This window comes from Lithobates pipiens, unplaced genomic scaffold (genome assembly GCF_037356315.1).
Source record: "Lithobates pipiens isolate NorthernLeopardFrog02 unplaced genomic scaffold, aLitPip1_a1.2 Scaffold_13, whole genome shotgun sequence".
Classification (NCBI taxonomy): domain Eukaryota; kingdom Metazoa; phylum Chordata; class Amphibia; order Anura; family Ranidae; genus Lithobates; species Lithobates pipiens.
This window is the reverse complement of record NW_027507718.1, coordinates 207,003,107-207,016,324: the sequence shown is the minus strand read 5'-3', so window position 1 is coordinate 207,016,324 and position 13,218 is coordinate 207,003,107. Positions and strand designations below refer to the sequence as shown.

The following is a 13,218-nucleotide window of genomic DNA, read 5'->3' as shown; positions in this document are numbered from 1 at the left end:
GGCTGCCTCTCCTTCCACTGTAGCTGGTCCAACAGAAGCTTCCTCCATGGCTAGTCCTTGCATCAAGCTGGAAGTTACAGGGTGAGGTTCACCTTCAGCCACAGTGGGGACAACCCAAGCGGTAATGTCCTTTGTGTCATCCTGGTAGGCTGGCAGGAAAGGCACATACTGGCAGTTTGGTAGGCTCAAACTGGATCCCCAGCTCACACTGGTACACACTAGCCTCTCTCTCCCCCACTCTCCTTCGTTGACCGAGCTCCCCCAACACGGATGGTAATAATGGGGGGTAACAGTGGAATAGTGCACCAACTGATCGATATCTATGCTTACTTGAGCCAATGAAGATCACAGAAGCGGGCCAAAAAGAAAGCCAGTAGAGAGCTATAAGGAATCTGACACGATACACGTGGTGAGTGGCGAGTGGAAGTATTCCAAGAGGTACAGCCATGGTAACCCCACAAACCACCAGCGAATGGAAGACGATGGGCAGGAAGCCCAGAGAGGCGACAGATGGAGCCGGAACTTGCGTGGCTATGACGCAGATCAGAATACCACTGATTTGGGTAACAGGATAGAAGGGAGGATCAACAGTGGAGCTCTATCCTCCACATCCTCTCACATCACACACCCTCTCTCACTGCCGTACCACACCCCTCTGTATAAGTATAACATGTTATACTTACCTGTTCTATGCAGTGTTTGTTCACAGATCAGTCCCCAACCTCCTGTTCTCGGGTCCCCTATCAGTGCTCCTGGCTCCTGCTCCTTAACTAGTGCCCCCAGAGCAAGAATCTGCAATGGGGTACTGATGCATGCTTGCTCCTGAGCCTGACTCTATGCATCCATAAGACACATAGAGCCATGGCTCGGCCCTGCACGCCACTCTCTCTATATTGGCTCACTGGCTGTGGCTGACAGCAGTGGGAGCCAATGGTGCCCACTGCTGTCTCAGCCAATGAGGAGAGGGAGTCCCCGGGAAAGCCGAGTCTCCCATGCACATTGCTGGATTGAGAGGGGACTCAGGTGAGTAGTAGGGGGCTGTGGGGGGAGTAGCAGCACATGAAGGAAAAAAAAGAGCAAAAGAAACGTCAGCCATAACAATCACTTTCACTATTTTGTTTAAATGGTTATTTTGTGTACTAGCTAAAGTTTAGGTTAAAAATATTAGCTAAAGCCAGTCCCCTTCTCAAATAAAATTCTATGCAACAGATGTGTACACTAACATCTGTATAAATGACAGTGAAAGCTAATAAATAAAACAAGAGAATTCCAAAGTACTTAAAGTTAACCTAAAGCTAATATACATATAAATAGTTAGCATCTGTATATATTGTCAGGCTGTAAAATATATTTCAATTTGTTAAAATTGCAGTAGGTAGATAACTTGCTAGAAATAGGCAGAGAATTGTCATGCCATCAGTCAGATAAATGGATGAAGCTAGGTAAAGCACATGTGCCTTAAACATAATACAAGCAAAAAATAGATAATGAAATAGAGATTCAATTTAAAATATATATTTTTTGCAATCTGTTTTAATATTACTTAAAAAAAAATGAAGCAAAAATGTTTTTTGTTTGTTTGTTTTTAGTAATCTTTGCCAAATGTGTATTACTATTCACTGTCTCTATACAATATCTTACAAACGTGAGTTCACCCCTCATATTTTTGTAAATATTTTATATATCTTTTCATGTGACAACGCTGAAGAAATTACACTTTGCTACAATGTAAAGTAGTGAATGTACAGCTTGTATAACAGTAATTACAAACTTTTAATCTTGCAAATTTGCAGTTTTTACAATTTCAAATAACCACCATTTCGATTCTGAGGACAGTTCAATAGGTGACTGTATCATTACTTTTACATAAATGATGTGTATTCCTAATTAGCAGTTGGTGCCATAAATAGCTTTTATAACTTGCAACACCCAGATGCTTTGTTCATTTAGAAAGTAAAAGTCTGGTACCACGTTATCCTGAAATAAATTTTTGTAATTGAAGATCCATCAAGACATAAAAAGAATCAATTCCTACAGTAAAGTGATGCGTTTCAGCCGTATAGGCCTTAATCATAATCATTTATCCAAAAGTTTGACTCTATTTAGGCTAATGGTACCAAAAGAAAAAGATTATAATCTTATGTCAGTTGGTGCTACTTTACCAGAAAAAGTAATCAGCCACATGCTGGTTCTTACTGTGGAGAGTCTGTCACCTGGCTGCAGATCACTTTTCCAGCTACCTCCGCCACATCATCTATGAGCTGCTGAGGAGGAAGGGAGGGGGAGAGGCTAAGGAATTCACAGTATACTCCCTGGGCATGTCCAAGAACCCAGAAAGTTCTGGGAAATTTAGTTAAAGGGCCTGTGATTAGATTATACTGATTATACTGAGTAAATGAGAACTCCACTACACTACCAGATATGACCAGCCATCTTCTGTGTAAAAAAGAGTGACTGTAAAGCCCCATACACACTATCAGTTTTTCTGCTGAGTTTTTCCTTCAGATTTACCATAACCATATAATATGAGGTCAAACCTTAGGAGTTTCAATTTTTATGCAATCAGGCAGGCCCTTGCACTACATGGTTTTGGTAAACCTGAAGGAAAAACTCAGCAGCAAAACTGATAGTGTGTATGGGGCTTAAGAAGAAGTTGGATTATACTTTCTAGGTTGACCACACTGTAATGTCTATGGGAAGCCTAAAGTGTGGAGTCTGGTCAAGTGGTGTTGGGTCTGATTTACTAAAGTATAAAGTGAGATGAGGGGAAAGGGAAGTGAATCTATGCCCATGTCCATCATGTGAAGCTTTGGTTTTTCACAATTTTAGATGACTGAAGCACACATAGGTGCACATCATTTCAGTTTAACTTACTTTATACTTCCATACAGTGGTTCCCAAACTGGTGTATGTGTTTTCCTGTGGGTACCTTGGCATACAATATCAGGGGATTTCTCAGAGGATAGTTCCAATAAGATCATAAATCCACTTCCCTTGCCGTGGCATCAGTGAGGTAAGATACTGAGCAAGGATAATAATGTAATTACAGGAGAGTGTTCTGCATAATACTGCATATGATGAAAACAGTTTATTGTGATGCAAAAGCTTGCTCCTCCAGTGTGGTAGATAACTGTCCCAGATTTGGATAAACAAGCAACATGGATGAGAGGAGTCAAAATGGTCTTTATAGTTAGGTAAAAGACATCGCATTTTGTTTGTTGGTGTGTACAATTGCAAATTCTCAGCCATTCAGCCTCCAAGCGCACATTATTTTTAATTTTTTTTACCACTTCAGAGAACTCTATCGAGAGACAATTCAGCTTAATGTTCATTTACTGTCTCCTACACGGTCTCACATCATCGTTGTATAAACGTCCCCCTTTTTTTTTCCTTTTTCTATTCCTCTAAAAAAATTTTCCATATACAAATAGGGAAAAACTAAATGATTTACAAAATACAATACTTTCCCTACCCATTTTTCCATCCTCCCTACCGTTCACCCCTCCCTACTCCCTATCTGGTTTGCCATCGCCCGTCCCTCCTATTTCAAGCCCTGCTGCCCTCCTCCATCATCCTTTCCATACATTTCTCCAAAGTCTTAAAATCTATCCGTCTTCCCCGGATACTGTTATATCTTTCTACCTGCCCTATGTCTCTACTGCTTAAATATTCAATTTTACAGATGTAATCTACTCTTTCAAACCACTCCTTTATATCTGGTTTTCCAACAGATAACCATTTCTTTGGTATTAGCACTTTTGCAGCGTTTAACAGAAATGGGGTCAATGTTTTCCTATAGTGCTTTTTTGTATCTTTTGTATTGTGAAACAGACACGTCTGTGGATTGTTTAATATCTTTTCACCAGTTTTCTCTCCTATATAATCTTACATTTCCTGCCAGTAATCTTTTATTTTTGAACAATCCCACCAGATGTGTTTCATTGTACCGATTTGTTTACATTCCCTCCAACATTGTGGGGATCTAACCTGTCGGTATTTATGAATTTTCTCTGGCGTTATGTACCATCTTACCAAAAACTTGTAGTTCATTCCTATTGTGTTTATGTTCCTTGCATAGTTATATACTGCTCCTATCATTCTCTCTACGTGTTGTACCATTTTCCTATATAAGGGAGCGGCCCATGTCCTTCTAAATCTGTCAGGATTTCGTATACTTGTTTTTCTAGTGGATTCAGGTTATTTCCATCTCTAATTGGTATTTACCAAATGTTTTAATTGCAAATATTCCCACTCACTAATCTTCCACCAATTTATGTACTTTAAATCTTGTAATGCTCTTATATTCCCTTGTTCAGTAATATCCTTTAACCACTTCAGTTCCGGACCAATAAACACCTTAAGGACCAGAGGTCTTTTTGCAATTTCGCACTGCGCTGCTTTAACTGGTAATTGCGCGGTCATGCAATATTGCACCCAAACGAAATTTGCGTCCTTTTCTTCCCACAAATAGAGCTTTCTTTTGATGGTATTTGATTGCCTCTGCGATTTTTTTTTTTTGCGATATAAATGAAAAAAGAGCGAAAATTTTGAAAAAAAAAGATATTTTCTTTATTTTGTTATAAGAAAAATCGAATAAACTAAATTTTAGTCATACATTGAGGGCAAAATTTATTCAGCCACATGTCTTTAGTAAAAAAAATGTCAATAAGCGTATATTTTTTGGTTTGCGCAAAAGTTATAGCGTCTACAAACTAGAGTACATTTTCTGGAATTTACACAGCTTTTAATTTATGACTGCCGATCTCATTTCTTGAGGTGCTAAAATGGCAGGGCAGTACAAATCCCCCCCAAATGACCCCATTTTGGAAAGTAGACACCCCAAGGAAATTGCTGATGGGTATGTTGAGCCCATTGAATATTTATTTTTTTTGTCCTAAGGGATTGAATAATGACAAAAAAAAAAATAAAAAATTTTTTTTACAAAAAGTTGTCACTAAATGATATATTGCTCACACATGCCATGGTTATATGTGAAATGACACCCCAAAATACATTCTGCTGCTTCTCCCGAGTACGGGGATACCACATGTGTGGGACTTTTTGGGAGTCTAGTCGCGCACGGCACCCCGAAAACCAATCACCACCTTCAGGATTTCTAAGGGTGCAAATTTTTGATTTAACTCCTCACTACCTATCACAGTTTCGAAGGCCATAAAATGCCAAAATAGCACAAAACCCCCCCAAATGACCCCATTTTGGAAAGTAGACACCCCAAGCTATTTACTGAGAGGCATGTTGAGTCCATGGAATATTTTATATTTTGCCAAAAGTTGCGGGAATATTACAAACTTTTTTTTTTTTGCACAAAGTTGTCACTAAATGATATATTGCTCACACATGCTATGGGCAGAAGTCAAATTACACCCCAAAATAAATTCTGCTGCTTCTCCCGAGTACGGGGATACCACATGTGGGGGACTTTTTGGGAGCCTAGTTAACTAGCTACCTAGCGACACTAGCGACACTGATGCAGCGTTCAGAAAAATTATCGCTTAGTGACACTGGCAAAAGGGGGTGAAAGGGTTAACTAGCGGAAATCAGGGGGTTAAAACCATTATTGGGTAGTATATCGGGGTACCTAGCGCTATAAAAACCTGGCGGTGAACCTAAAAAAATAACTAGCTACCTAGCGACTGTAGCGACACTAATGCAGCGATCAGAAAAACGATCGCTTAGTGACACTGGCAAAAGGGGGTGAAAGGGTTAACTAGCGGCAATCAGGGGGTTAAAAACATTATTGGGTAGTATATCGGGGTACCTAGCGATATAAAAACCTGGCGGTGAACCTAAAAAAATAACTAGCTACCTAGCGACACATGCAGCGATCAGAAAAATGATCGCTTAGTGACACTGGCAAAAGGGGGTGAAAGGGTTAACTAGCGGCAATCAGGGGGTTAAAAACATTATTGGGTAGTATATCGGGGTACCTAGCGCTATAAAAACCTGGCGGTGAACCTAAAAAAATAACTAGCTACCTAGCGACTGTAGCGACACTAATGCAGCGATCAGAAAAACGATCGCTTAGTGACACTGGCAAAAGGGGGTGAAAGGGTTAACTAGCGGCAATCAGGGGGTTAAAAACATTATTGGGTAGTATATCGGGGTACCTAGCGATATAAAAACCTGGCGGTGAACCTAAAAAAATAACTAGCTACCTAGCGACACTAGCGACACATGCAGCGATCAGAAAAATGATCGCTTAGTGACACTGGCAAAAGGGGGTGAAAGGGTTAACTCTAGGGGCAATCAGGGGGTTAAATCTTTATTGGGGGGTGATAGGGGGCTACCCTGGACCTAACACTAACTGTCCTGACAGTTTTTACTGTCACAACTGACACTGAATGCATTGATCAGTAAAGAAATGATCAATGCAATCAGTGACACTGTGACTGGGGGGGGAGGGGGGGCGGGGGGGGGATCGGGGGGCGATCGGGGGGGGGATCGGGGGGGGTTTGTGTGCCTGTGTGTACCTACATGTCAGTGTAGTGTTCGTGCAGACTTACTTTTACTCTTCTCCTCGTAGTCCGGTCAAAAAGACCGCCCCGAGGAGAATGACATCACTTCCTCCTTCCTGTGTAAACAATACACAGGGGAGGAAGCTTCTCATTGGCCAGGAGCGATCCAGAGGGGGTGGCCGAAAACGAATGGCCATCCCCTCATCACGGAGCGCTCCTGGACCGAATCGGACCGCCGTAACCAGCGGGAGGGGGTCCGATGGGACCCCCCACCCGCTGGAAGGCAATCACGTAGATGTACGTGATTCTGCCTGCCTGTGCCATTGTGCTGACGTACAATGGCAATACGGCGGTCCTGAAGTGGTTAATTGTACATTTCCCATTCAGCTACCGAAAAGTGTCTCCTTCCCTTGAGTAAAAAAAATTGTTCCTTTGAGTGAAATTAATGGTGAATTGTATTTAAATTTTCCCTGTCTATAAATTAAATCCCATATTTTAAATACGTTTCTAGTCAGAATTTTAGGTCTCAAGCTAGATGTTGGAGCATGTCTATCATGGATCCTCAGTCTACCCTGTCAAAAGCTTTCTCCGCGTCAATTGACAGGAGTAGCGCTGGGGGTTCCCTGTTTTTTCCCTTTCACAGCATTAACATTGTTCTTATGCTATTATCCTTGCCCTCTCTACCAGGTATAAACCCTGTTTGGTTTGCGTTCACCCATTCTGGCTTCAACGTTTTTAGTCTCGATTCCAGAATTTTTGCGTATAACTTTGTATCGGCGTTCAAAAACGCTATAGGCCTATAGTTGAAACAGATAGTTTTATCCTTTCCCTCTTTTGGGTATTATTTGGGTATTATTGTAATATGGGCTAGTAATGACTCTCTTCTTAATTCTTCATTTTCCCTTATTTTATTCATATAGTTGCATATTTTTGGTATTAATTGATTTTGACATTTTTTACAGTATTGTATCGTAAACCTGTCGGGTCCTGGGCTTTTCCCTATAAGTGTTTCTTTCAATGCCTTTCTGATTTCATCTTGTGTGATTGGTTCACCTAGTTCCTTCAGTCTGTCTACTGGAATTTTTGGTAGTTTGGCATCTATTAGATATTCTTGTGTTTTTATTTTTTCTTCTTCCTTTTGTGTCTCTTTGTTTCTGATTAAATATAATGCACTATAGTATGTTTGAAAGGCCTTTGAGATATCAGTTGCTTTATATACCATCTCTCCTCTCTCATTTTTTATCCTTTCTATATAATTGAAAATCTTCTTATTTCTTAAGATTTTTGCAAGGTGTTTCCCTGGTTTATTTCCCTATTTGTAGCTCTCGTTTACTACTCTGTTAAATACCTTTCTTGTTTCCTGTTCCATCAAATCTTTTAGTTGATCTCTTTTTATAATTAAAACCTGATGGATTTTGACTTCCACTTGCTTTTTATGCCTTTGTTCTAATTCATATATTTTTTTTACCATTTTTCCCATAGTATTTGCTCTCTCCTTTTTTTCTTGCCACCAATAGAGATCAATTTCCCCCTAATTAAAACTTTATGGGCTTTCCCGTATGGTTGTCTTTGTTAATTTTGGTGTCTCATTTAGTAAGAAATATTTCATGATGACGTCAAACCTCTGATGAAACGTGTCGGTAGTAGCAACGTACTGTTTGGCAGTGTATTGTAGCCAGCCCGCTGCCACAACTTTTTATCCTTTACTGTTCATGCCTTGATGGCATTTTGTGCTATATTATTTAGAAATAAACCCAACGGGTTTGACCTATGGCCTTGCATTATTATTTTTTCTTTTGGAATTACGCTTGCACCACCATCCATTGAGCTACATGCAGGCTTCCAACGGAGGATTTAACCTGTTTAAGTCTGGACCAGGAGATCCCCAAATGATGTGGTGATTGGACCGACATTTGGAAACCTCACTGAGGAAAAGGCCCTGGCTAGGTGTTATCCACAGGCAAATCTTGTCTGTGCAGCTGGTAAGAGCACACTCCTTATGGTGGTGGGTTTGATAAGAAAAGTCACCTCTGGAATTTATCCGGAAATATTTACTATCTGCCACTTATTCGTTGACTGGATATCAGACTAACTGTCATTTACATCAACAAAACTTTTTTTTTCTGATTAATTTTTTGGGGACTAATTTCAGTTATTTATAATTTTGATCACTTATTATCATGTATATGTGGTCTTGGGTATAGAGCGCAACCATATTTGTCTTTATTCTCCGAGTGCCATCCCCAACTACCTCCGAGCACCAGCTCCGGATATCCGTTGGATATCCACGGCTGCCTCTTACGCCAATGGCCCCCTATGCTTCTCCCGATCTAACCCCTCTACCCCAAAAAGGGAGGGTTGGGAGGGCACTTCTCCACGTCCCCTACACTCCTTCTGGGCACTCTCCACCCCCTGTGGTCTCCGCGATCACAGCAGCCGATGTCCCCGCAAGAAAGGGGCAGACCAAACCAGCAGGGCCAGAGAAGGAGAGCCTCCTCCCAGATTCACAGCAGACGCAGATTCACAGGGACAAAAGGAGAGGTAAGCCAAGAAGGGGGAATTTGAGATGGATGTGCAGGATGGGGGTTCAAGCCAGGCAGGGGTATGGAAGGCACTGTTCTACTCCTCAATTAGGGGGCTTTGGAGACTTAGAGCTACTATGGCGTGCACCTGTCCAGCGCCGTTACTAGACTCCTCTTGTGGATTGATGTGAATCCCAAGCACAAATTTTAATATTCGTTTTTAATAAACTGATTACTTGACATAGACAACAATAACAAACAAAAAAACCTATAGGGATTCCAACCATTCTCCAACCTCCCAAACAAAAAAATGTTTTGGCTTTAAATGCACATAATGATGATCTGGAATACCTTTTCAGTAGAATATTTTATGGAACATCAGTGTTTGTGCCTTATGAATTGCATTTAATACTATAGCAAACAATGTATTCCTAGTATATTATTACATAAAATGCTTCACATACCTTCCTCTTGGTGCTCTGATTTAGGCTTATACGGGACTGACTTTTTATCTGCGATTTAAAGAAAAAAATAGAAGAACTTCAACCAAAATGTCAAACCTCATCACACAAAAGAGTATTATCCAGTCTTTAAACAATAAACAAAAATATATTCACAACATAAAAGGATTTCATTCAATTACCAGGCACCTTATATGGCCAAGAGCAGCCAATCACTGGTAGATTTTCACCTGATAACATGACTTTTCCATGGCTAGATTTATACATTCAGCCCCCCTAGACTAACTGTTGTGTGTCCCATTCGCAGTAAATGGCTGAGCTTAATATCACATTAATAAGATTGGAGGTGAGAGCTACACATAGATACACTAAGATTAAAGATCGAGAGACTGAGAGTGATAGTTTTCCAACTTTTTTCTTTACACTTGAAACCTACAACTGGAAAAGAAGGGCCCCATTCCTCCAGCTGCCCTATAGCCATCCCCCTTTCCTGAACCCTTTGTTTTTTATTTTTGTTTTTTTAAGAGAAACAATATGTGTTGGGTCAGCACCCAGGATATACGTGAATCGTGAACTCTGAAAAAAGATATAATGACAGCCGCAGTTGTGATGTGTACCAATGCAAACACAACTTAAATATTAGTTAATGGTCTACCAGTCATGAATACCATTCCATACACTAGACAAATTATATTATTTATTTAAGCTCACTGTGCTAGTGCAGGTGCTCTGTATAATTATTATACTTAAGTGCTTGATCGGACTAAGTGCATGTAGTGCCCCACTTGGATTTGTACTCACCAGATTTATATGACCAACTATAGATAGTATGGTCAAAAGTGTTTGTGAGACATGTCGCCTTTATATCCAGTATCTCCTGTGCTATGTTTGCCAAATGTTGCTGATCCATTCATACCACTCAGAGGGAAAAAGAAGGAGGCCCATAGTATAATAATGTTTTGTATCTCTTACCTTTATTTAAAAAATCTTGATAAAACCTTATTAGATTATGGGCCTTCTTCTTGTTATTTCCCTCTGAGTGGTATGAATGGTTTAGCAACAGCGGGCAAACGTAGCACTGGAGATACTGGATATAAAGGGGACATTATGTATCAAACCATATTACATAGGTGTCAATTTTTTTTTTTTTTCATATGGCATAATTAAAAAAAGGTATGATGCTTGGGGTTATGTAAGCATCTAAGCATTTAATCTTAAAGGCTTAACCATAAAAGATTTTTTTTTTACCTTCTAATTTTACTTTACTTAAGAGGACCTCTGAACTTATTGCTACTTTAATTTTATTGGGTAGACTTATGCCACGTACACATGATCGGATTATCCATCAACAAATGTTGGATGTGAGCTTGTGATGCTCCATCGAACATTTGTTGTCGGACATTTCGCCTACAAATGTTGGCTCGCAATAAAGTATGAGGCGGTCGGTCTTGTAAAACTAGCATTCGTAATGGAGATATCATGTATGTCTTGTACGTCAGTAGTCATCAACCCTGTCCTCAGGGCCCACTAACAGGCCAGGTTTACAAGATAACTGAAATACATCACAGATGATATCATTTGTGTTCAGTGATTGCAGTATTCTAGTCTGCATTTCCTCAAGGTAATACATAAAACCTAGACTGTTGGTGGGCCCTGAGGACAGGGTTGATGACCACTGTTGTACGTCACTATGTTCGTAATTGTTGGCCAACATATGTGTGGCCGTGTGTATGCAAGACAAGTTGGAGCCAACATCCTTCAAAGAAAAATCCAGAGTTTTATTGTCGGACAGTCCGATTGTGTGTGTACAGGGCGTAACAATCATTATTTGACTCTCATTATGGCAAATCTCTTTCATTACAACTTAATCAATTTAGTCTCAATTCACAAGCTCTTGCACAGATAAAGACCTTTTTTTATTCAACTAACAGTCATTTTCATTGGAGTCCAATGAGATTTGAAAACCACACTCAAATGGCTAAAGCTGTATGTTATGCCCCATACACACGGTCGGACTTTCCGATGGAAAATGTGCGATCAGATCATGTTGTCGGAAAATCCAATCGTGTGGGCTCCATCTGACTTTTTCTGTCGGAATTTCCAACACACAAAATCCGATCGTTTAAATTCCAATTGTGTGTAGACAATTCCGATGGACAAAGTGCCACGCATGCTCAGAATAAATTATGAGATGAAAGCTATTGGCTACTGGCCCGTTTTCAAATGAAATCAGACAGTTGAAGAACACCACACATGTGCACTGGAAAAGAATGTTGCAATGCATGACAAGCAAAAATAAAAAATGCTCTATTTTGTCCTTGTAGCTTGTTAGTTTTAAATTAGTTGTAAACCTTTACATACTGTATACCCAGTGAAGTGACTAGCCTTAGATGATAAACAAAGATGAAACACATTCTCCTATACAAGTTGTACCTGTTTATCCAAAGGCTTCTGTTCTGTACAGCCTTCTACAACACACAGATGAAAGGATTTTTCCTAGCAACAGAAAGCACAGAATGGGGATCCGACGTAACACACACTGCAGAGCCAGAGCACAGAGCTGAGTGTGAAACATAGACCTGGGGGTATATATGTTGTGTGCTGGAGGGGGCTGGATGATCTCCCAGGAGGCTAAGTTGTCAGCTTAATTTATTAGAAAGTGACCCATGCAGATAGCAGAGAGGGGAGAGGAACCAGACTTAGGCAGACCATACATGGTGAAAATTTCTTGTGCACTGGTCCAAATTATTTGGTGGAGGGGGGATTATGGTGTGGTGTTTTTTTCAAGAGTTTTGCTTGGCCTCTTGGTTCCAGTAACGGGGAACTCTTAAGGCTTCAGCATACTAAGACATTTTGGACAATTTCATGCTCCTAACTTTGTGGGAACAGTTTTGGAATGGCCCCTTCCTCTACCAACATGACTGTGCACCAGTGCACAAGCAAGGCTTATAAAGACATATATGAGTGGGTTTGGGGTGGAAGAACATGACTGGCCTGCACAGAGTCCTAGCTGCAACCAGATACAAAACCTTTGGGATGAATTAGAGCGGAGACTGTGAGCTAGACCTTCTCGTCCAACATCAGTGCCTGACCTCACAAATGTGCTTCTGGAAGAATGGTCAAACATTCCCATAGACACACTTCTAAACCTTGTGGACAGCCTTCCCAGAAGAGTTGAAGCGGTTATAGCTGCAAAGGGTGGACCAACTAAATAATGAACCCTACAGACTGAAACTGGGATGCCAATAAAGTTCATGTGCGTGTAAAGGCAGGTGTCCCAATATTTTTGACAATATACTGTATCTTGCAACAGTATTACTGTTAAAATGTATGGAGATTTGTTAATATACAGTATGTGTAGATCAAAGTAGTGTCGTTTGATCTGGAAATAGCAGTGGTTAAAGCAACCTCAACACCACAATATTATTTGTTAATGAAGTGTTTTTTAATACCTTTTAATACTTTTTTCAACCCTAATAAGCCCTAATTATCTCCTTCATCTCCTTCTCCTCTCTGCTGTTACTTTTACTGATTTACTTCCTATTTTTATTAAAATTCAAGTGTACATTTTTTTTACATTAGTTCAAATTTATTGCGTTAGAATACATAGGATAAAAAACACCTTTAAATTGGAAAGTAACATTACCACATTTTGTAATAGAAACTTAATTTTTGTGTCATTATAAAAGCGTCAAATAGCGCAATAAAACTCACACATCAGTTTTTTTTCCTAATTTTTTCTTCAGATTGCACAGACAA

The 13,218-nt window shown here is 40.1% G+C and overlaps 1 protein-coding gene across 2 annotated transcripts in view; it reads right to left on the bottom strand.

Moving 5' to 3' along the window:
- Positions 1–13,218, bottom strand: part of RASGEF1B (RasGEF domain family member 1B) — a 627,560-nt gene that overhangs the window by 492,052 nt on the left and 122,290 nt on the right. For both annotated transcript variants that reach the window (XM_077476167.1, XM_077476168.1), the window contains exon 2: positions 9,463–9,510. In XM_077476167.1, coding sequence (XP_077332293.1) covers positions 9,463–9,510 — 48 coding nt within the window. The remainder of the gene's footprint in view (positions 1–9,462; positions 9,511–13,218) is intronic.